General features: G+C 36.6%; 2 protein-coding genes across 3 annotated transcripts; one reads left to right on the top strand and one right to left on the bottom strand.

Annotated features, from left to right (window-relative positions):
- The first annotated feature begins 184 nt into the window (after positions 1 to 184).
- Positions 185 to 4,630, top strand: LOC124154578 (NADH dehydrogenase [ubiquinone] 1 alpha subcomplex subunit 1). Its single transcript, XM_046528398.1, has 3 exons — positions 185 to 441; positions 4,360 to 4,446; positions 4,530 to 4,630. Exons 1-3 carry the CDS (start codon positions 343 to 345, stop codon positions 4,557 to 4,559), a joined length of 216 nt encoding a protein of 71 aa, XP_046384354.1. The 5' UTR covers positions 185 to 342; the 3' UTR covers positions 4,560 to 4,630.
- LOC124154577 (regulator of nonsense transcripts 3B) lies at positions 4,581 to 24,948 on the bottom strand. Of its 2 annotated transcripts, none has more exons than XM_046528396.1 (8): positions 24,543 to 24,948; positions 24,251 to 24,464; positions 16,717 to 16,968; positions 16,153 to 16,376; positions 13,541 to 13,783; positions 10,285 to 10,553; positions 9,567 to 10,053; positions 4,581 to 5,164 (listed from the first exon to the last, which is right to left on the bottom strand). In XM_046528396.1, the coding sequence occupies exons 1-8, from the start codon at positions 24,675 to 24,677 to the stop codon at positions 4,706 to 4,708; spliced, it is 2,283 nt and encodes a 760-aa protein (XP_046384352.1). In that variant the 5' UTR covers positions 24,678 to 24,948; the 3' UTR covers positions 4,581 to 4,705. The 2 variants fall into 2 exon arrangements, with proteins under 2 accessions (XP_046384352.1, XP_046384353.1); XM_046528397.1 differs by having other exon boundaries at positions 9,615 to 10,053.
- Positions 24,949 to 25,929: the final 981 nt, after the last annotated feature.

Raw genomic sequence — 25,929 nt, 5'->3', positions numbered from 1 at the left:
CAAATACAATTTTTATTACTATGTACATGAGTAGAGTAATTATCATATTTGTGCATTTGGAAGTTACGCATGCGCAACGTGATTCATGACCACTTGACAATATTTGCCCAAAAAGCTCCTCATGAAAAATTTCTGGGACGGCTGGGACCCATATTAGGCTGCCGTAACTTATCTACTACATCTACTATTTAATATCGCATAAAGAAAAGAACTGCTATATAGCGCAAGCAGGTCCTTGGAGTGAAATATTTCTGTTTCCTTCTTCATTTCGGCGGATCTCATCTATTGATGGTGCAAGCCGGATTGCATTAGTGCAAGAAATTTTTTAAATCCCCAGAAAAAATGTGGTTTGAAATTATTCCAGCATTCAGCATCGTCGCTGTTTGTTTAGCTATTCCTCATGTTGCTGTTTTTGGCCTGAACAAACTCGTTAATGGAAACGTAAGTAAAGCAATAATTATGCTTATAGTGTGGGCAGATTTTTATAATTTTTCGTAGTATCAATGCCAATTTTATTTAAAAAGTACATTGATTACTTGGTTAATGTCAAATGGGTTTAGCGAGAACACCGAAGTAATACAATTTGTTACAAGTCAATCGTTAGCATTTCTCGTTCCTGAATACAAATTCTTATGCTTCATTCATCGTAGAAATACTAGCGAGTGTGACTTTTTTGATGTTATATTGGCGGTATATACATATTATCGATTTTCCAAGGCATGTATTTGGTCAGAAGCCCATATGGAGGACATAACGGCTTAGGATACTGTTTGCTTGTACTTTCGTCGTATTTTCTCTGATTGTAAATAGAATGGTAAGCAGTTTACTTGAAGTTATATGGTCAAATCTTGTCGAATTATAATGTAAATACGTGTAGGAATGCCAAGGTATAAATATGTGTCCGCTAGAATGATTATTATGAAAGTAGTTGTATTCTATTATCGGTGGATAGGAAAAATTTCCTGATGCACTTCAACTTAAGAATAAATTTATAGCTACGTGTTCTTATCTAATAACAGTATATCAATTTAATACCAACATAAGCATATCAACCTTATACTTTGTCTTGGATAACTACATTATTGTTATTTTACGACAATTCAATAGACCAAGTGTCATTGTCAAAATGGAAAATAACATGGCTTATTTAAATGGCCTATTTCTTACTGTTCTTTCCATAGGTCTCAAGTCCAAGAAAAACAAAGGTTTTAATTTCTTTCCTGTCGCCTTTTTTCAAATTATTTAGAGCCATTTACCTAATATGTACTAGTAAATGAATTCACCATTTAAAATGCCTAATCTGCATACCACTAGACCCTAAATAATTACGGGCGAAAATTCTAAAAACTTGGAGAATACGTTCGGTGGGGAGATTATGCTAACACTTGCACATTCAATACATCCATTGCTGTTTCCATGGCTATGGGCTCATAATTCGGCTAATTTTTATTGTATCGTTATTAATCCTACAGTTTCAAAGTCCTGTAATACTCTTCCGTAAACAGTGATATTTCTATTTGCATTATGCAACTATGGAATGTTTAGTAGTTATAGCTTTTTGAATTTGTTGAGCATTATAATCTAAAATCATGCTTGAAATTTGTACTCAGTCTGTTGTGGACACAACATCCATTCTTCTACTATAATTTTTAACTTATCTCATATCACCATTTGCATACAAAATCATCGCTTGATTCTTTTTTATAGGTGATAAATCGAAATAAAACTTTTTGTTTTTGTAAGCAAGTTCTCATAAAAATAAATTTCAAAGTCCAAATTCTACTTCTTGGGCCAATTACCATCCCAAATCAGCACCCCTATTTCTTTCCTCAGTTGCCTATCCTAGCCTGTTGCAGCAGCCTAAGTGGAACACAAGCCTTATTCTAATCTTATAACTTTCCAGTCACTTTTTTTTTATTTTGTGCAGTTTCCAAAAGTTTCCTGATTATATAAAATATGCTAACAGTATTCAACCTAATGGAGTCTTATAATGTAACTTACTGATTCCACAGTCAGAAAATGTTCTTGAAAAAATTTCTGTTAAATTAGGTCATGGGGAATACATCAGAGGAACAGCTTTTTCATCTGGAAATGATACATTTAAATACATTTTTTTGTTTTTGTTTTATTAAACTTACGTAAATATTACTAGTATTACCAATATTTCCTACAAATTTTGTTCCCTTTCATGGAAAATGCAACTGAGCAATATCATATCCTCTGGAAAAGATTTTATAATTACATACATAGGTTTATAAATAAAAAGGAAAATATGGATAAACGAAGAATTATTCTAATGAAACATATTGATTTTTGCAAATCAGAAATTGACCAGCATATGAAGAAGATTTTTTTGTTTGCTAATTACTATGTATCAAATAATTTTATTGAAAAACAAGCAAATTTACATAGAAAATATAAAAGATATGAATTAAAAAACAATTTTTTTCCAGCTGTATAACTAATTTTCAGCATAGCAAACTCTTGCAATACTCCTGGAAACACTCAAAGGGCAATCAAGGCTCAGCCAGGCAGGTGGAGCAGTAATATGAGGTGTCCCGACAAACATTCTTCTTGAAGCACTATCTACACCTCTTCTGTTTTCATCTTTTCTGTTTTTTGTGTTTGTCATATTATCGGGGAAATTTCCTGGTAACCCCTTGGTTTTTGGATGAGGCGGGCTGGGATGGCTGTTTCTTCAAAACTGCTGTCGTCTTAAGGAACAAAAGCGTTATCTCCCTTCATAATTGCTGGTGATGCCTGTGGAGTAAATCCGAAGCTGTGGAAGAAAGGACTACAACCCTAGTGGAATACCAAGAAGTATTTCCTGCGTGATGCAATGCAGATAAAACGACTGTTTTACAACCTACTCCCTGACAAAACCCTTGCAGTACAGGGTGTTTTTAGCAATGATGCTTCTAATGGCAGGTGATGCGCATTTAGCGATATGTGAATAGCTGATCCTGCGCTTTTAGTCAATTCAATTTAAAAAAGTTCGGAATTCTTTTTCATGTTCCGCAGTCATTATTTGGAATTTTAAATCAATAAGTTCGTACTTGTAAGTTTAGTTGGCCTCAGGGCCTTTCCACGACCACGGTCCTCTCCTCCCTTTGCTTCTCATGCCTAGCATTCATGCCATCCTCACCTTGCTTCCATGAGCCATCCCTTCGCTTATCTCCTCCAGTCAGAGCGTATGCTTTTTCACTTCTTTGTTGCATATCCCTGTGTGTTATATTTGTCGCAGTTTCTTGATACTTGTTATTGTTTTACTTAGTGATATCATCATAATATCTGCATTATATTTTTCATAAAATAATATCAAGTTAATATCTTTTCTTATATTACCATTTTCAATTCAAATCATTTTTATTGCACTGCCATGGTACACTCACAATCAGTATTAGGTATTATTTCAATGACATCATGGACATAACACTCAAAATGGAACTTTTTTTTAAACTACAGCAATTTAATCACATCATTATGCATGCTTAGCAGACTTTTTGCAGTAGATAATGAAGATATTACATTGGATGATACAGAAAGTCTTCCGAGGTAGGATCGTTTCACCATCTTCCACCGTTTTAGTCTGTGGAAACTAATGCGATATGTTATTTAGCGTAACTTCCGCGAAACTAAGAGGAACAATTAGCATAAACCAATGGATGCATTTGAGGCATAAAATAACTGCAAAACAGTTTTATCAGTAATTGTATGACTTGTCAACTTAAAATACCAAAATAATAAAATGATCACGTAAATGCACAAGGAAAAGTGGCTTCGTTGGTTGTGCATTAGGATAATTATTGACAACGCAATTTTTTGCATGATTTTTATTCATTACGGTGCTTATAAATTGAATGGTTAGTTTGTTATTAAGGTAAGGAAATTTAGTGATGCGAAAAACATCGCCTTTTGTCTGGATTTATGATTAAGTTTATCGGATAGAATTTTCTCCGTCGCCACACCAATCCTGTTCCTATGTAAGCATAGGCAATAGCTTTTTTGGATATTATTTGCTCCACCTCTGGTAAAGCAACAGTTTGCTATTGCAAGTGTTTATTTGAGCACTGTGGGGTCTTGTTTTATCGAGGTTGCACTGTATGAAAATAGTATGTTTATACAGTACTGGTACTTTCTGCTATGTATTATGCATTTCATTAACTACAGCAACTATATCAACATGCCTACATTACTTAGTCACCAAGTTACATTTATCTTAAGGATTAATTGATAATGAAGGAGTAATAATAAATGGTACTTGTATTTATTAATTTATAATTCAACTCTAATTGTGTGCAATAAACTTTTAAAAAATAGTATATCTCACTAAAAATGTCAATTTATTACTCTTGTCAGGCCTTCAGAAGAGATACGGTTGAGAGATATGACAGGATCTTTTACCAAAGAGATTGGCGTATTACTGGAAACCCATACCAGCCAACTGTGAGTGCTTATATAACCTTTCATATTTTATTTTTTCTTTGTGATGTCTTTGGTGCTAAAGTATTTGACTTGACCTATTACAGGGATTAGATGCCATCCCGAATGAGGAATAACTTAAAAAGAACTATGCTTAGTTAACTTCAATATGTATTTGTTTATTAAATAAAAGTGTACATAGTTATCACATTGTTATTTCATTGAACCACCTCATGACACAGAATGATGTGTGCATTATGAGACTAATTGATACTTGAATCAGTTAATCTCTACTAACACTTCGCTTAAAAGTCATTGACCTCACTTCCACCAGATCGTCTTTAATTGGTTTGTCATCATAGCGTTCCCTAGGATTTCCATCACCACAATTCTTCATTGACTCACCTTGACTAGCCCAATTTCCACGACCACGGTCCTCTCTTCCCTTTGGCTTTTCATGCCTAGTATTCGTGCCATCCTCACCTTGCTTCCACGAGCCATCCCTTCGCTTATTTCCTCCACCTCGTCCTCCACTCATCCGCCTTTTGTCATCCCTTTCCTTTCCTTTTGGGTTGCCAGAATACCCACTTCCCAATGACGAACTCACTTCACCAGGTGATTCAGGATTGGAAGCAGCAGCATTGCCAGACTGTTTGGTACTTCCACCACCATCAGCGGCTTCCTTTTTTTGTAAATTGAAACGCCGCATACCCGGCCGATATATTTCTATGGAGGGTCGATCCTTGGATTGGAAAAAATTGCACAATAATAAGCAATCTTGTGTTACAATAAGCAATCAAGTTTTTCACATTGATACATTCAAATATTTGCAAATAGAAAAACATCAATAAAGGAATTACATATATGTTCCCAATGAGTGTGACTTAAAGGAATGACATTCTCAGATAGAAAGATGGTAAAAGAATGGCAGAGCAACACCAACATGCAACACGCTACGTTCATGTTAACAAACAACTGTGCAGTATTTTCTTAATTATGGAAAAGCATAGCATATTAGAGCATTACATTTCACTTACTTTCTTGACTTAATAATCGACATAAAAACTGCAACACATGTTAATGATTTAAGGGAAAAACAAAGTCAACTTACGAACCTTCAGAGTAATAATGGAGAATATGCTTACTCCATACTACTTTCTTTTTGTGCAAATGCCTATTTTGAAATTACAAAAAATATCAAAATCCCCAAATCGTTGGCATAACTAGGAATATGCTTAGGGAGATGGGGATCTGGCTGACCCCCCCTGGGGCCTCTGGGGGTTAGTCATCAGTCGGTACTGCCATGATAATAATAAATGATCTTTAACTTTAATCAGACAAAGTCATTACATATATGTCAAAACTAGACAATAGTTTTAAATATTTTTTTATTCTCTTAGGCTTTGGGGGGGATTCTATCCCCTCATCTCCCCCATAGTTATGCCACTGCCCTGTATTGTAAATTAAGTATTTGTTCACCTCTCTACCCTTAACTTCCTTCTCCCTCATGGAGATAATGAAGATATTCACAGAATCGCATCACAAAGGTAAGACTTTAAAAGCATATTATTCTATAGACTTAAATAAGATGTACGCCCTCGATCTCAGAACCCCTCCTTAACACCACTGATAAATAAAATTCAAATCATCATTGCCAGGATCCTAACACTGGCTCGATCACTTTTTACAGTGTCTCCTATCATAGACCTTGGATGATAATAAGGATGTAAAGATGCATAACATTAAATATGATTCAAAGCATAATTTTTCCAGAAAAAAATTAAAATCTACTATAGTAGTAGATAGATCTACAATTTATTTTTCAAGATATTCATTGGTTGTTTACTTTGAGGCATTTTTTCATAGCTACTCTAATTTATAACAAAATCTGAGGCCCTAATGAACTATCATTTTCTTTAATGGAGGTTTAATAAATTCAATTACGACATCCATTCCTAGCTCTGAAACACCCATGATTAGAATACTTCAGTCTCAATTACATTTTTTCCTATTTCAAAAAGGTGTTTGGAAATCTTAAAACTTTAAGGGCTGTTGGAGTTTGTGATTATCCACAAGACCTTTCTTAACAAATGTCCAGCATAAATGCTCCATACAGAGGGAAGCGAAGAGTCTCATGGAGCTCAGTCCTCAATTCATGCTAAGGAGAGAACTCCGTCTTGAAAGAGTTAAGGAATTTATAATGAGTCTCGAGAATATTCATAAGAGTACCTTTTTTGATAAAACCACTTATTACATTCGCAAAATATGACAACTTCTAAAGCAGCTGTTGTAAAGTCAATACCTATGCAGATGGCTTAAAAGCCATCTACCAAACATAGATCTTGATTTGAAAAGATCTTATTTCAAGTTCCGACTGCAGACATGCCCTGACTTAAAGACAAAAAATTCATGGCCTTGAATCAATGGAGACAGAAAAGTTGATGTTGGGGTTGGGAGAATTATAGAAACTACACAAAAGCAAAATTCCCGGGGTTCAGTGGATATAATTAAAGCAATCCAGGAGCTCAAATTGTCTGAGACACCGTTTGCAAGTGCCTTTAAGCAATTTGGATCCCCTCTGCAAATGTGGACTCAGAAAGATTTCTTTCCTGCTATAGCACTGTGTTAACAGATAAGAGAACAAATCTAAAAGAAGACAACTTGATCACTACAGCAATATTTCATTTGAAATTACAGACATTCAAAGGTAATTTCTCTCTCTAATGTAAGCTGGATATATGGATACGCGAAGGATAAAATATGTAAAATAGGTGAATTCAGTCAACACTCCATGTATATTATTGCTTAAATTATCCCTGGTCAATAATATCCTAATTTTAGGGAAATGGGTGGGCCACTGAAAGCATGGCTCTCAATCAACATCAATTATTTTGCCATTAAAATAACACCGATTTCAGGGCAAAATACCATCGCTTGTGTAAAAGTATATCACCACTTTTGCTATAAAATAACCACACCTTATGCATATCCCTAGCCATATGTTAGGGAAAATGGGTCTGTCAAACTGTCAGCAAAAGTGTGAAATGTCAGGGATTTTCATGCCGTGTCAGGGAAAATCCTAATAAAATTTCCTTCAACAATGGAGTTTTATTAACAATCATTAGCATAAAATATTAGAAAATTATTATTTCAGCAATTATAATGAAAGCAGACTCGATGGAATAGGATAGAATATTTGAGGGTTATTAACGCTTTTATAATCATTGGTGATCTACCAATGTACCAGGCACGGCAAGTTTACGTGGAACATGATCTAACAAGCTATTCCATATTCCTTCTTTGAACATTCTTCTTAATTTTAGCCAATTATTTCATTTAAGTTTTATTCGACCAGCTCCAATAATGCCACCAACACATTGTGTGGCATGAGGTGGACTCTGCATCTTATCAGCTTGTTGTTGGTGCTCGCATCTATAACAGATATGGCCCTAAATGAATACATATATGTACTTCGAAAGGCAGGTGGCAAAACCGGAGAGGGGTTGCCCATCAAAAAAGAACATAGATTATAGAAGACCTTTCTATCTTATATCAGAGACACATGTAACGGGACATTGGTTAACTTTGTGGTTGAATTAGACATGGCTTCAATATGATCACGAAACTGATCATGTTCTTGGCAGCTATTTGAACCAACTGACTCACTGAATATGTAGTTAATTCCAGTTGATTCTAACACTAAAAAGAAAGATATACCTTCAAAGAGCTATATAACTTCAAAAGACCTTTGCAATCCCAGAAGGAGAGAGAGCAAAATGTTTACACTGGTTGTGGATATTTTCTTTTTAATTATGAATCATGTGAGTAATTTATCATCACATCTTTTAAAGATCAATAAATTATCACAAAGGAAGACGTGAAAAGGCTCCTTTCTACAGCTGTTAAAAAATCGACCATTTTTTCTAAAAGTAAAAATTTTTCATTTAGTCATGCTTTGAGTGTTTGACATATCATAAAAATATTAGCAACATTTATCGTAACACGTTATTTACTTTACCGTAAGGGCTTAACATAAATCTTATGCAAAAAAATTCTTTTAAATTACTTAAAATGAAAATGTGATTTTGGTTCACGTAAGAGGAAACAGATAAAGAAATAACTAAAGTTGTATCACAACCAACAAAGAAAGTGTCACTTTCAAAAAGGCAGTGATGTCAGAGTATTAGAGGCAAGCTTGCCACACTGATCTCCTTCAAAAAGTACTTTATTTATTTCTCCTGACTTCATCTATGAGAATCCAGCACTTTTTGGCATTTTAACAAGGTTACAATTAGCCTTTTACTTAGACGTGATGTAAAGTTTCATGAAATCGAGCACCCTCTGGGAATCACCTATCGTAACACATGCAACCCTCATAAACCATAGGTTTCATTGCTAAGCAAGGTTCACCTATTCAAACAATATTTTCTTTTTTAGGTAAATTTAGGGCAATGCAAGAAAATAATCAAGGCTTGACTATTCAAGTTTTCCGAGCATCTACCCTCTGTCCCTCCATCACTACAAAAGATAATTCACACTTTTTTGTATTTTGCCATTTAAACTTATTTTATGACAGTCAAATTTACTAAAAAGCCACATATTTGCATCAAGAGAGAGAGAATCTAGAGCTTTGTCTTTTATATAATTCACTTAAAGCAAATTACCTGCACACCTAAATTCATCATGTTACTTCAATATTAAGACTTACATACAATGTAAGCATTAAAAATTGATATAATGTACTAAAACTTATGGGACTCATAAAAACATATTTTTGATTACTTACCTACATAAAGAATAATTAATAGTAAGATGTAACACCGGATTCATCCAAAACTTTAAGTCTGTTAGCAAAGTAAGTAACGCATCAAATTCAATCCTGACCTCCTCACATATGTACATTTATCCATTCACTATAAATCACTAAAACATCATTTAGAACACTACCAAGTTATTTCTAGCATCCCATGCTCCGACACTGCTTCATGCAGGTAGTTTCCCAAAAATGCACATTTGGGAAGAAACAGCCCAGGCAAACACCTTTCCACTCCATTTGATAACTATAGAATGTGAAAGTCAAGCCCCAAAACTTAAGCCCAAAAGAGTGCTAGTTTCAAGATAGAATCACTTGGGCTGAAACTAACCTTGTTCTTGATCATCTTCAGCGAGCCAGAGTCCCGCGATGTACCCACCTTGTTGCGCATCCTTCTCATTTCACCATTTGAGGTGTTTTGGTTGGACGATGTCCCTGAATCCCGTGGCCCCTTGGTAGACGATGAGCTCTTATTCCGTCCCTCAGCCTCCACACTGGGCTTCTCAGGAGGGCCTTCCCTACAACTTTTCCGTTCACTCTGGGCTACCTCAACGAGATCATCAGCCTCACTCGAGGGAGTAGTTTCCTGAGAGGAGGGAGGAAGCTGCCCAGAGTCCTCGGAAACGGGACTTTTTGCTTTTCCTTCCACTTCTGATGCATCATCCTCTTTCACTGATGTCACATTATTGTCAGCTGCACTTTCATCCCGATTTCCCTTCTCTCCGTCAGATTTCTGAATTCTGATCCTTTCATCACACATTTTTTGATGCCTTGCTTCATTCTTGGCCAGCCAAACCTTCCCAGGTTTTTCTCTGTTCCTAGTGCAAATGATAAAAGAACATTGACTAAATAATAACATTTGTATCATTCAAACAGGCATACCTCCTTATGCATTAGAATATTTTAAATTAATTTAAAGATTTTTACAGTAGCTATTAGTCTTTCATAAGAATCTGGTCGCAGTTGAACTTAATTTTCTAACCTACAAATAGCCAGCACAGTTTTCAAACTATGAACTCTCAACTAACGTGCAACAAGGATTTATTCACCTGCTTTCACCATATGGACGCTGATCATTCTGCTTCTTTTCTTTAGCATTCCTCCTTTCGTGACCACCTCCATCAGCTCTATTGACCTTTGGCCTTGCACCATGGTATTCTTCATTGTATCCACCAGACATCCTTTGAGATCTGTTTCCACGTTCCCAGTCACCACTGCCTCTACTCCTCTCAACATTTGTCACATGCCCTTTCTCAGTGCCTTTTTTTGTGCTTGGTACTTCCACTTCAGAGCTTAATTCTCCATGAGACCCTTTTTCCTGCGAAGAGAAAAGAAAAAATGATTATGGAATCATGTACACTTAGCATTCAAAATTAGGCCATAGGAAATAAATTCACCCTGTTAATCCTCAAGTAAAAACAATGATCTCAATTAAAATACGTAGGATACAAAAAATGGACAACTCTAAAGGACATTATTTAAAAAAATGAAGATGGATCAATTCACATTTTTGAAAGATTCCAACTCAATACAATCAAATGAAAATATTGCATACAGAAAGGAAGCTAAAAATATTACACATTCCTTTTGGGAAGAATATCCGAGCTCTATGACACATTTGATAATTTAAAAATTAATGCAGCATCTTTTCCTTGCACGATATTATTCAGACTGAATTAGGATTGAGATGATCAATTATTGAGAGATGTTTTGACAGTTGAAAAACAACCAGCTCACATTCAAATTTTTCCATTTATACATTCACGGTTCTCCTCAATTCAGCCAGTCTGGCTTTAACAAATGGTCTGCATAGCATAAGACGACTGTCATCCCAGTGTATGAAGTTCAATGTTGTGGTACCCTCTCTTTAATAGGGTGGTTTCCTATTATTTTTTTATTGCCAAAATCGAAAGATTATTACACCTGGAGTACGTATTTCACGCTTTTAGATTTTTAAATGACGATATCTGATTTTCGCGATTAAATGAAAAGTGAAAATTTTCAAGCGCGCGAAAACGCGACGCGTAAGTATGAATGCCAGGAAATCTCTCCGTGAGACTTATTTCTGGTTCCCGCTGCCCCCCAGTGAGGTGACCTTGAGGCGAGGCTTAGCGCTGATACAACGCAGGCTGCTAGCGGGTAGCTGAGTACCCTACTGGCTGGTAGCACTTGTCTTAAATAAGGATTATTAATACCTTATCAAATGAAGAAAACTTTCCGACCTTAGCCAGTTTTAATAAGTGATTATTAAGACATGTTTCCCTGAGCTCTACGCCTCATGCATGCATTGGTGACCTCAGACGATGTGTAACTCCTATCTTCTCACATAGAAACTAGGTCCCTGTGACGTCACGTGGAGTGGCATCGCATGGGTGACAATCTGGCCCTTTTCAAATGAGGATAAAAATGGACCGTTGCCATTCGTCTAAACCGCTATTTTTAAAACGAAATAATTTGTATATTTTGAATACACTAATGGTGGGTAACGAATCGCAATCAATGCTTTTCGTTTTCTTTGATGAAGGAAACTACCCTATTCTGAGTCTAATACCTTGGATGCCATCGATTTATAAAGAAACACAGCCCACCATTTGTCCATAAAGCTCCTACAAAGATGATGTAATTGCTTCATAAGGGAACAGCTATGTATTACAATTAAAAATCTAAATCTGAAAAAAAATTACTGAAGCACTTGATTTCTGGACATAAAATTCTTTAAAAAAATTAATTCTGTTACATATATTGAGGTACATATATAAAGAAAGGACTTGATGTATCACAATTTTTTCAAAATTGTTTCGTCCTCAGGAGCATGAGAAGCAAAATTACAAATTATCGCCAGGGTTACTATTGTATAGATATGTGCATGAAAGCTCATGGTTTAGCAGAATCAGAGTCAATATCCATGCCTTTCAAAAACTCTATTCTGAATGTAAGTTTAAAATAAGAATAGGAGAAAGTGTTTATACAAAAGCCTACGCAGCCAACTTTGAAAAATGAAATTTCCCCAACTCAATTGATTCCAGAGCCTTCCCCCACTTTTCTGCGATAGTGAAGACCACAACCTACACAGACTACATACATCCAGAAGCTTCTTGGAATTTAAGTGGTGATTTTATTCCAATTAAATAAATATTCATGAAGGACAGGTATCAAACTTTAAATACAATCTATTTTTAAGGTTTAATGTACCTGCTAACTTTTCCCGATCCTTGATGATACCTGCTTTATTTCAAAGTCATGTAGCACCAATCTCAGCTTTCAGCTGCTTTTGACCTCATTGATAACATCTAGAGATGGGTCAGTTCCGGTTTCCGATTCTGCCAGTTCTTGGCCAGTGGAACCGGTATCGAGAACCAATTACATTAAGTCAGTACTTTGGAACCGGCTCGGAACCGTCGCGAGGATTTGAATTTGGCACCGAAAGCCAAAATGGACTGCAGTGTATTCAAGGCCAAAAAGTGAAAAAAAAAATTTAAAAACGCAAATATTACTTTCCAGTTGCATGGTGTCCACGTTTTTTTCATTGAGAGTTGCTGGCTAACACGTGGATTTAAAGATTAGCCAGTTTGTCACTCTCGCCAACATTGTAGCATTTCCGTAGCCGTGGCCACTTCCAACCGAGCTGAATTTTTGCCTGCCACCATCCATGGCATGACGCCATTCTTTCAACTTACCATTAATCTCATTGGATCTCTTCAAATGAGTTGAATCGCACCATTAACAGCACAGCACATATTTCAATCTGGCCCAGCAATGGCATGAAATGGCTCTATGGCATGAAATACATTCAATGCTACATTGAGACCGCTTTCAGATGAAACAACTTTTCGCCGCCTGCCATTCACTTGAAATTCAGGCGGCTTTAAGATGATATAACTCTCTGCAATGCCGTGTGCCGTGCCATGAACGGCAGCCGGTAGAAAATCCCTTCATTTGAAAGTGGTCTTATGATTGAATCATGTACATATACAGTAATTCTTCGACATACTAGCAAGATATGTTCCGGGAAATTGTTCGTAAGTTGATAAACCTATGTAAGGCATTGAAAAGCGTTGTTATCCTGCAGAATGCAAAACTGCATTACAGTTTTGCAATAGCTTACACAGATAGGCGATTCCTGAAACAAATGTTCATACAAACTTCGTTATTACAAACCTCAGGTTTTTTGGTCCCGTGAACTTCGTAATAATGAGAGTCTACTGTATTCAAAAATGCCTATTAGAATAATGAAATCTCACATCTTTATCAACATATTTTGATTTCCCAATTTCTATTTAATATGAAATTATGAATGCCACTTACAGATCCTTTGCACACAGTGCCTATCCTCAGAATTTCTTTCAGCTTTTGAGTCTGTTCTTGATCATACAGATCTTGATCTGCTTCATCTTCCTCTTCATCGGCTGCTTCTTCATCATCATCATCTTCAGGGTCATCATAGGAGAAATCAGCTTCCTTTTTCTGCTTCGAAATATCACCTCCACCAGGTGGAGGGGACTGGCAATTATCGGCAGAAGGTTTCGAGGCATGACCAGAATCGCCTTTCTAAAAGGAATTGGGGAACAAGATTTACTCATTGGAATCCTTTCCCTTACATATTTAATATATTTCCAGACCAATATGATCTTACAAAAACATACAAAAAGGCCTTGAAACAATACATCACAGAGCTATTGTGAAAACAAAGGAAATTTGAGATAATTCGACATCATTTCATAAGACATTGTTCTAGCTTCAGTTGTTAAGCCATCATTCACAATAAAAATGTAATTTTAGTCACTAAGCCACCTTAAACATTCAGGTTTAAAACGAGAAAAAAGTACTGTTTGGTTCACAGGATGGGTTTTTCTAGTACCTATTTTTCAAACAAATGGAATGTGTTAACTGGCCTTTGGAGAGCACTTCTCCAGTGCTTTTACCAAAACAGTGGATTTTTAGTGGAACCATACCCTGTGGTTCTTTTTCTTCTATAACCTACAAAATACTATGGTCTGGGATTTAATCTTTACTGAGGATCTAATATTATTTTCCTTCTCATGCATAGAATGATGTAGAATATTAAGTAGATTAAATGTAATACTCAGGGGATTTTTAATTTATTTGATGGCCAATTAAGATTCAATATTGTAAATATATCAATTACATAAATCAAATTAGTATACTTAAGAAATTTAGAGTGGAAGCTCATTTTACTGAGCATGACTTTTAGTGAGAATCACGTCATAACATGCGATTGACAGAGTAATGTCAAAAGGCTGTAAAAATTCAATACCTCCACTGCATAAACGCTCAACAATCGCCCACCGAATCACATTCGCTCATCTAGTACTATAAGGGCTATCTAGATGAGCGGATTCTATTCGGTGGGTGATTGTTGAGCGTTTATGCAGTGGAGGTATTGAATTGATTTTTGAGTTATATGCGAGTTGAGTGTTGATGTGATAATTGGTGGGAGAGGTACGATGAGGCAAGTGATGGTTGACAGAGATTGTTGTGGACGGCAAAAGAGGGTATGGTTGTAAAAGTTGTGGAATGCGGGTGTGTCCTCGCTGCCGAGAGTTATGCCGTGGAAGCTTTTAAAAGTGTTTTAATTTTGTGTCAGTGACGTTTGTGTTTTAAAGTATGATAATAAAAAATAACGTTGCAAGGCCTATGATTTAAATGTAAAAAAATATGGATACAACAAAGCCAATATGTCCCTGCCACAGCATGCACTCAATATTGTAAGGTAAAACTCTTCAGAGAGGTGCATAATTGGTGCACTTGAAAATGATCGGCTATCATCCATTTTACCTGTGATAGCAAAAACATGACTCAAAAACAGGCATACGATGTTTATTCTGCCAGTCACTGAAAATCTACGCATTACAAATTCAATACATGTATCTATACTAAATAAAATGCCAGGCACAAATCAACTGTAGGACTACCCACATGATGGGCAAGGAGCCTATAAGAAAGATCCACAACATTATGGCCAACATATCTTGGTGCAGGGACAAGAACCAGTCAGAAGAAGTTCCAATCAATAGATTTTGATTTTGGGAGGTTTCCATCTCAAATCAGGTGGAGTGTCTAGTGACCATTGTTGTAATGTGAAAATTAATATTTTGTAGGGTTTCGCATTTTTACGTTCAAGGTGATGATGAATGTTTGTTTTGTTATTTTATTTACGTTGCCAATATCAAAGTGATTGTTGTACGGCCTTGGGATATAGAAGACGAATAAAATAGTTTTTTGTAACGAAGATGTAAAGAAGACTTTTTTTCGTTTTTGACAACCGTACCAATGTACCTTACAGTTAATCACGTGAAAGAAGTATCATTATGATGAACTATAATAACTTTACTTAAGCTCAGAACATAACCGATAAACATTTATGAACCTCGGAATACATCAACGTCAAGCTTCAGAGTGAAACATGAAATATCACATAAATGCTAATAAATATGGAGCCAAATTACATATAGCAGTGATTTTTTAATTGAAAAAAAATTTTTTTTCATTTTTTTATTGATGTAACAACATTTAAACAAGTTATAGCAGAACTTTGAAAAAATAAAAACGTGGGCCTTTATCAGATATTAATTACTAAACATTTGTTGATTTGTATTAGTTTTAATAAGTACTGCTTTTATATTCTTGCTTCATATTATGTACTTGAAAATTGTGCCGATATGATCATATATATTTTTTTTTAAATAAGAGTCACAGCTGTATTTTATTCATATCTATGGTTTGCACTTATGTTTTATGTTTCAAACAATTCTGTGGATTATGTTCTGAGCTTAAAAAAGTTATCATAATTTACAATCGCGGTATATCACTTTGTGACTGCTGCATCCTGGTGTGCATCGAATCAATCAGAGAGGAGAAGTTATTCGCAAGCACTGAACTTGGAGAGGAGAGAGTACCTCGTGTCGACTTGCTCCCCCATCCCCGCCCCTCCTCTGTTCCTTCCTCTTGCCCTGGATGGCTTCTCGGTTCGCTTCCCTCCGGTGCTTCCTCTCCTCCTCCTTGGCTCGCTTGCGCTCCACCTCGCGCCTCTTCCGCTCCTCCTTCTTCTCATCCTTCATCCTCTGCCTCTCCATTTTACGCTGTTTTATGTACTCAATCAGAGGAGTTGTTGCCTTACGACCTGCAATGTCAAACTCGTGAAGACTTTTGTCTCATTCCTTCACATCAATTCACACTAATTTTAGAAAATGTGATTTCTATCTATTAGTTCAATGTAAAAAATTTCATCACCATTCCAAAGTAATAGACTTGTGTAAGCTAAATAGGAAATTTGAGACTCATATAAAGTCTTCATAGTTGAACAAGTCACAACAGGTTTTGTGACTGTTAAAAGAATAGTTATGCACCATCGGTCAAAAGGCATTGAATGTATAAACAAAAGCACGAATAATTTCAAAAATAGTCAAGATGTCTATTCTATATTAAATATATACATATATAACCATATTTCTCAAATTTACATTTTCTATCTCGCTCCTTTGCTTCAATTTCTTCCAGCACATCTTGCACAGATAATAGGGGGGAAGACTTCCCACAAGTTGATTTGATTCCAGCATCAGGAGCCTCCTCCACTGTCTGTTTCACTTGAGCAACAAATGACAAATAGTCAGGATCTGAGTCAATGGTACCACATTTGGGATCCCTTTGCCTGGACTTCTTTCGGGGTATTTTTTGAAATGGTGCAAATTCCACAACTGCAGGGAATTCATTGCCTGAAAAGATAGATGAATGAATAATATACATTCCATTATGAATGAGTGAACATAAAATGGCAAAACATGGAATTCTCTCCAGTAAAACATTCCAGGGGGAAACTAGTCTCCCATTGGGATAATAGAAGGAATCTGATAAATCAGATTGCAACACTTATAATCCTGAAAGAAATTAGAATTCTTTACAACAACAGGAAAGTCATCTACAGTGCAAACACGTAGTAGTGGTGATTATATCAGGACCTACCTCTGAAAAAGCAAGAATTATGGGAGTGAGGCAAGGTTGTGCTTTGCCATCTGCAATTTTCAATGCTTACATCCAGAGACCCATCAATGAAATTAAAGAAAAGGCATCAGGAGTTAATATTCCTGGAGAAAAAATTATCATGCTTAGATTTTCCAATGACTTAGAGATTATAGCAGAGTAGGAGAAGAATTGGAAAAAGATTCTGTTAAATATGAATAAAATGAAGGGTATACAGTAAACTCTCGATTATACGAAGCAGGATTTTACGAAGTTTTCGATTTTACGAAGTGATATTGCGGTCCCGGCGAAAAGCCTATGGTAAATACATGGCGCTATTCGATTATACGAAGTTTCGAATATACGAAATGTTTTGAATTTACGAACCTCGGATCGGTCCCCAGGAGCGAAAGGCATTCGTTTATACGAACTATGGCGAAATATTTGACAACAAAACTAGTTATGCCGGCGTAAGTAGCTAAAAAAATCAGCGCTTCCAACTGTGGTTCATCAAAAGTGTGAAATTGTAAATGATAGTGCAACTTTGGAGAGAAAGGGTTCGCCTAAAACCTCACGGTGGGAGTTTAGGAGAAGTAGGAGAGCAGTAAAATATCGCGACTGACATAATGCCCCTATTTACGTAAACATCGCATCGACAATACTTCGTAGTTTAAAATGTCAGGAAGGTCATGCGGGGTATTTCGTACACCCCTAATTACCCCTTTGCACTGCTGTGAACGTACGTGGTACGTTCGCAAGGCAGGCTGCTGTGAACGTACTTCGAAGACTACTTGACTACTTTTCGCCGAAGCACTTCCAAGGTTCCCTAATCCGGGACCCTTTCCTGAACGAGCTCACCCTCGCTGGCCCCTCTCTAAGACCCTCCGAGAGGGAGGCCTCCCTCCCCAAAAGTGACCGCTGTGACTGCATTTTGAAAATCTATCAATCAATGCCATCATCAAAAAATAATTGTTTGCATCACACTCCTGCCAATCAGGCATTCAAGTACGTCTCTGAACCGTGTTTCTGCGATGAGAAATAACGATTTTGTTAACTTTGCTAAAATGGCCAAGTTAATAAAATTGTCATTTTTCATCGCAGAATCACGGTACTTTATTTCCTCCACTACAATCGCAAATTGCTGGAAATCGGCCGGATTCCCTTTGATAGCGCATCATGAGGATGTTCTCGAGGTTGGTAATTGATACAACTAGCCTAATAGAAATTCTACTGCTATAATATCATGGCTATGGTTGATTCGTTACGTTACACCTTCAGGAAGATGCAGCGGATAAAATCGCGGAGGAGATTAAAGGCTTAAAAGATGATTTTGAAAAATTCTTGGAAAAATCAGGAAGAGCACAGCGCGCAACATCAAACGATTATATTGCCCTTGACGATGATCTCCGGGCTTACGACAATGGGACGCCGGTACATACGTCGGAAGAAGCAGTGGCCGGGACTAGTCAGAATAGCAGTGACGGCGAAGATGAAAGTGAGGAAGTAATTTCACCAAATAAAAAAGAAGTACACGCTGCCCTCCAAACATTAAAATACTTTGATCTGGCTAACGAGTTAGGTCCCCAATTTCATTCCCATTTATGCAAGTGAGAAACCATGGTGCAAGCAGCGATGGAGAAGGGCAAAAAGAAAAAAAATAACAGCTTTTTTTAGTAATATCTTTTCGTGTATATAATAGCCATCTTGAATAAACAACTTAAATATCTTAAGTATTGGGCTCTATCAACCACCAACTTATTTTTCAGGCTACTCGTAATGAAGACGCACTTCTAACTCTAACCATGAACTTTCTTCTCGTGCATCTCCCCGTTTTCCCATGCCGAGAGATCTTTCTTTCCAAAGTCTTTGTTTACTTCCTCCCGCGGCCTTCTGCTGATCTTGCTGACACCCACCTTACGCATCCCAAACCCCTCCTTCCCCAGCATTTCCCATTCGCTCCCTCCCTAAGATTACAGAGCTTGAGTGCGTCGTAGAAAAATACACCCCCCAAACGTAAACTGAGGCAGAGCTGAAGGCCCTTTCCCCACCCTTCTTTCTCCTGCCCCTTTCACCACTCGTTATGCTGACCACTCCTCTTTCCTCAGGCAATCCCCATCCCACTCTTATTCACCCCACCCACTGGGTACGTTCTCTGACTGTGGAGAAGGGCATGGTTCATCTTTACCTGCAACGGGGGTAAGTTATTAACCGGAGAGAGGCTGAAGAAGTATCTTCCACTACCGGGGAAATGGTGCCGCACTTATAATTGTCTCTTCTTCTCTGCTGACGTTTCAATTGAAATTATTTTCTTTGAACTTTCCACACTATATTTATTTACGATTATGGCGCGACTATTTTTTAGTGCTAAAGCTAAGAAAATCTTTTCTCTATGTAAATGATCCTTTGCATAACTTTCAATACGGCGGAGAAAGGAACACGAAAACTAAATGACGTGAACGTACAGGTTTTTGCGTATCATTTTTGGGAATTCACGCAAGTTAACCAATACTTCACACACGTTGAGAAATGACGAAACATCTCTTGTAGGAAAACAATCAATACGGATAATAACGATTCTCTCTTTATTTCTCCGATAATGGAAGATGTTTCTCCTGTCGTTTTCCGGTTGGAACCTTGCTCCTGTCGGCATAAAAGAAGAGAGAAATACTATATGAACATAGCACATCACACCCGGTATGAAGAATATGGTCCTCATGAAGAATAAAGTCTTTCGTAGCAACGTCTGCAAAGGTGATGGAGCACAGTATCCGGACGGAGAACTCAAACAGAATTTACTTCAAATATTCGCCAGAAGATATCCTACGTAATTTATGATCGTGACTGAATCTCAATGAAAACAACTAATTGAAAAGATAGCACATTCAGCTGAAAATACGGAGTAACTCGAAATATTAACTTACGAAGGTTATTATGGAAATGGGTTAAAGCCCTCGTTTTTCTTTTTTTTTCCTCGTCACTGAGCGATAGAGGGGGACATAAATGGCGGTTAGGCCGGCTGCAGCTAAAATTCCGTGGGTGCTGGAAACAAATATCTATCTCACGCGCACTTAATAGTTGTTATTCGCTCCTAACCACAAATTTATAACATTAAATTCTTATAATAAACTTAGCAATACATTATTTGATTACGTTTTCTAAACTGGTCGGAAATTTCTTAAGCGATCGTTGATGTTGAAGTATGAACGAGAAATGGGTATTTTATGGTAGTATACAGGCATCCCCCGAGTTACGTATGTCTCGACTTACGTAAATCCATACTTACGTAAGCGATAACCGCATTTCAAATGATTACGTTTTTTTCGAATGCGAGCGCGAAGAATTAGATATTCGCTCGTACAACCTATGGTAGAAAAAATATTGAAAAGTTATCGAGTTTTTTACGTGCTAAAATTAACATAGTGACCAATTTTTGTCATTCCTCGAAGGAATTTTCATTAATTTCTGTGGAAAAATCGCAAATAAATCCCGAGTCAGCAATCAACGTGAAAATTTGCAGTTCTAGCGATGGATGTGGTTGCGCTCATTCCCGTACGATATAACTTATTATACAGCATGCACACCCAAACTCCGACTTTCAACTATTTAAAAATTGTATCCTTAAGTTTGGACATTTCCATCTGTGGAATTAAAAGAAAATGAAGTTCAAGCAGAAATCTTTATTGTGGAAAAGAATTGTTTAGTACCCACGTAACGGCGTTGAAATTTTGAGTGTTGGCAATGAAGGCCGCGAAAAAGTTAAGAAAAAGTTGACACATGATATTAATTGCGTAATTGTTTACATGTTTCTGGCGGAAAATTTTATTAAGCTGCATTTTCTCGTTCTCTCATATTGTGTGCAACTGTAAATGAATATTGCGTCATTGAAAGCTTTTCCCCACTAACTTTGTTGCACGTTAATGACGGAGTTGGCTGAATAAAAGCTCACTTTTAATTAGCTTCGTACTTTGGAAATACTCTTCGATGTTTCCAGCGAAGTAAATATTCAAATGATGATATTTTCACGGTATTTTATTGAGATATGAGAGAATGAAATGATGTTTGCGTGCGTGAAAGATTGAGTGTACGTGCATGTGAATGTATCTAAGAATATAGTGATTTACTATTATTATTTTTTATGTTATTTGCTCGTAATCCTCGACACCCCTCCTACGTGTATTAACTGTGACAGTGAAACCACCAAATTCATCAATCAACGTAATATATAAAAGGCAGAAGATATAATGATTAAAGGTAGGTAGACAATGCATTCTATGGGCCCTTAGATCGCAGTATAACATAATGAATCAATTTAAGTATTCAGTTTAGTAATGTAGTGTTGAGATAACGTACTTTCCCGAATCCACGCGATGGGTCAACTCGGGGAATAATATTACGCATTTTGATTGGCAATGCTAGAGATGCAACTATCAGACTATATTAATGTTTATTGATTTTGCATCTAATAATGTAAGAATACGCGGAAGAGTTCATGAATATTGCAGTGAATTGAATTAAACTTCACCGAGAATTTACCGCGCATTTCTCCGCTGAGAATTTCACCGCGCCGATCGATATCTCTTAAGCACTAACGCAAAGGTTCGACTAACGTAAATTTCGACTTACGCAGAGTCTGCCGGAACGCATCTCTTACGTAACTCGGGGGATGCCTGTAATTATTTAACGATCTTTCACAGCATAAATCGATAACAAAAAGCCTTTTCTATGAATAATACTGATAATAACCACCAAAAACATTTAAATAAGACCACTGAAGACAAAAAAGGGCGGAAGAAACAAAAGCGAACATTTTTTCGTGACTTATGAAAAAGGTTTGAAATTACGAAACTCGATTTTACGAAGTGCCAATTTTCCGGGTCCCACTGACTTTGTAAAATCAAGAGTTTACTGTATATCAGCTGAAAATAAGCACCAAGAAAACTAAAATATTATTATGCAAGAGAAGAGACAAAGTCAAGACTAACTTTAAAATATGGAAACAAACAACGTAAGAGGTGAATGAATTCTGTTACTTGGGAAGCAGGATCACGAGCGATTGAAGAAGCAAGAAATAAAAATTATCAGCAGAATAGCCCAGGCAAAGAGAGCATTTAACCAAGAGAAAGATCTATGTACTTACAGTGGGAAATTTACGCTTAGAAGAACAATTTTTCAGAACTAACATATGGAGTATGCTTCTCTAAGGAAGTGAGGCATTGACAGCAGCGGAGAAGTCAATGGATGAGGCCTTCAAAATGTGATGCTGCAGAATAATGATGAGAATCAAATGGATTGACCAAGTTAGTAATGAGGAAGTCATAAGAGTAGAAGAGAAGGGAAGCCTCTAAAAAAACCCTTATAAGAAGACCAAACAACCTATCTTGAGGCCTGATGAAGACAACTCCCAAGGGACTAGCAGTTGGAAAGAATGGAAAAGAAAGACCATGAATCAAATACATGGAACTGGTAAAGAAGGATTTGAAGAAGAAGAAATATGTGGACGTGAAAAGATTTGCTGATGGAGAATTGAATGGAGACCAGCATCAAACCGATCTTAAGATTGCTGACCAGTGATTATGATTATACATCTACATAACTCCCTTTGAGGCACTTCTAGGGTGTTTGGCGGGGGATCAGTATTTCCCCCCATCATTCTCTATGCTACATTTATACGACACCTTCCAAGGGCTTCTGCGGAAGGTGCTGATACAAGGTCACTGCAAAACAGACTCTTCCCACTCTATTGTAATTGAATGGATACCATTTTGCAATATGACTGTTCATCAGATTCTCCCGAGAAATGAGACAGAAGCACATCTGAAAGGAGGCTAAGTATTTATTTTTTTTCATTTTAAGAAACCACAAATAACTAAATTTTAAAATCTATGAGTAAAATTTTGAGGTGAGGCATATCAGTAACTGGAAGAGTGGGCTGAAGATAAAAGAGAAAAAAATAACAAATTATTAATTTGGCTGTATGTATTTGAATGGCTTTAGATTATCTGTCAAAAAAATTCCAGTAAGTGGTATATGTTTCCAGCACATAAGTGGTAAAAGGTTTTGCAAAAAGCTGGAAATTTACAAGATGCATACTTTATCACTAGCAATGGCTTGTTGTAATGATTTTGTGCAAAGTACCATTATCATCTTAGAAGTTTGGATGAACCTGTTGGCAGAGAAAAAGGTAGTTTGTAGTCTCTTTGGCAAAGATACTTTAATAACTTGAACATTGCACAGATGTGTGTTAGGGTAGGAAAAAAGTAAGGCATAGATAAGGTCTAAGGTTTTTGAGCATTGGAGAATAAATGAGAAATTATTTCGGTGGTAAGTACCAATTTTCACCCGGAGAAAATGAATGAACTGTTCACTGAATTGAAATCTATACTTGAAAATGAATTACTGAAGAAGAAATTCAAAAGTCTGGTACAGACATGTGCAAGAAATTATTTGTCTAATGTACACGTGAAAGAAAAATAATTATAGACATAAATCACAAATAAGTATCATTTACACGTGCATCTTTTTTTTATTATCCTCCTATATCTTTACTTTCGCATCGCATTCTTTGCACATATGTTTACAGTAGTTGCCTACTCAAGAATGCAGTCATTCGCAATTCATTTCCAGAGCCACATATGTAATTTTATGCATTGGAGTGGCATATATTAAATGAAATTTTCATTAATTCGAAAAATTCCAGCGAATTGGCTGGAATCTTTAACCTCTGCTCCTGCTACGTTTAATGAATTGAGCCTGCTCAATAGTTCTATCAACTTTTTCGAACGAGGCATTCAGTAATTTTTATTTACATACATTCAAATCACTTTCATCAATGTCCAACGACAACCCCTCTGAATGACCATTTTTCGGTAGAACTGGTAATGGTCGCCTAATACAAGTTTCACAATATAATTAGTTAATGATGCGAACTCATTAAATGCTTCTTTCGAGTATGTATAAAAACTTTTAATGAAGAAAAGGAAAAAGCAACGCTGACTCTTTACCAATATCAGATGACATCCACACACCAAAATTTCATACCTTTGTTATCAATAAATATGTAATCGTCAAATTTTTCTTTGAAGATAAAAACATCCTTTGGCTGAACGAAATTCACGTATGCTGTGCAAAAGGAATGCTGCCCCAAACTGGCGTCAGCTTTCGCAAAATACAAGTAATCATTTTCAGGCAAAGGCGACACTTGATCGATGAATTTCTCTAACGTCATGGTTGGTGGGAGTCTTCTTATTACAACCTGGAAGGGAAATTTCGTTAGTATTAATTCCAAGTCCTGAAGTCTTCAACTCATGGTAAAAAATTGTTAAGTCCTTACTTTAGTAGGGGGAGCACTGCGATACTTCTTGTCCTTCTCTTTTGGTTTATTGCCATCCGTTTCTGTTTTTCCCTCGGGTTCTGTCTTCCCTTCGGTCGATACTTGATTAGAATCAGAGGCATCGTCTGAGAGCATATTGCCGTAAAAATAAAAACCAAAGACCACAAAGAACCTATGGAAGTCACCAACCCTCCTCGAACGAAAACGAAACACGTTTATCGTCTCTCCAATAAGTTATGAGTATGTATATAGCAATTCAATATGAATTACTCTTCGCACATGTAGCAAAGAAATATTATTTCAAAATCACGTTTTTCCGGTTCTCAATTTGATCAACCTTTCCTTCCGTAAATCACCCAAATATTATGATCATGAACCTATATAACACGGACTTTACACTTAGGATTTGCAAATCCTCGCCGCTAGGTGGCCACAAAGATTCCGTGCGGAGGAAAATGCCGATAGATGGTGCAAGTGGCAATCACGATTCTATATTTTACTTTTTTTTTTAATACTTACAAACTACTAAGATTCTTGATCGCAGGAGCAACTAGTTAAAATTAACTTTAACTTAATTGGGCAATAATTACTTATCATATAACCATAACTATATGATATTTATTGATTGCATGTGAGCAAGCCCCCATTCCAAATACCTTTGTCGCTGAAACGAAAAGAAAGTGCGATGTTATCCTCGGCTAGTGGGCGTATTTTATTAGCTCTTCTGAATTTATTTACGTCCTGACCACCATAAAGTTAGTAGTGTACGATGTGCTGCTGGTACCATGGTACTGCCTGACATAACAAAGTTAGTACCCATCCTTGAAATAAACTGGAGATACTCACCATCGAGTTGCCGTCTGCTCTGCCTAGGAATCGCAGCTGAAAGCTAATTCGAGGGGCACGTAAAATTTGATAATTATATCGAATATTGATTTAATTTTTCCTATAAAAATATTCGCCATGACCGCACCGCGAATACTGCTAGCGCCACGGTTTCAAAACTAAAACAAATGAATAAAGTGGGATGATATTGGGATCAGCGTCGGAGCAGCCGGGAGGGGAATTTGTGGGAAGCATGGCAAGGTTTAAAGCGTTTAAAGAATGAACATACATGTGTATGCTCATGGTTAAAAGACTTCCAATCACATTTTTCTAAACACCCTATTGAAGTGTGATTTTAACATTAAATTTTCACATGTATCGACAAAAGTGTTAAACTTCAGGTTTAAGTAATTTCTGAAATCACTCGGTGCTCTTTCACACATTTCACAGCACTTTTTAATGATATGAATAAATTTACATGTTCAAAATTCTTTTCAACTGTTTTTAATCGGTTTTTTTTCCTTGCTAATCCAACATCCCCCTTAACCTCATCACCACCTGA

Source organism: Ischnura elegans, chromosome 2 (genome assembly GCF_921293095.1).
Source record: "Ischnura elegans chromosome 2, ioIscEleg1.1, whole genome shotgun sequence".
In the NCBI taxonomy this organism is placed as follows: domain Eukaryota; kingdom Metazoa; phylum Arthropoda; class Insecta; order Odonata; family Coenagrionidae; genus Ischnura; species Ischnura elegans.
Note: the sequence above shows the minus strand (reverse complement) of the source record. Positions and strands in the feature narration are given on the sequence as shown.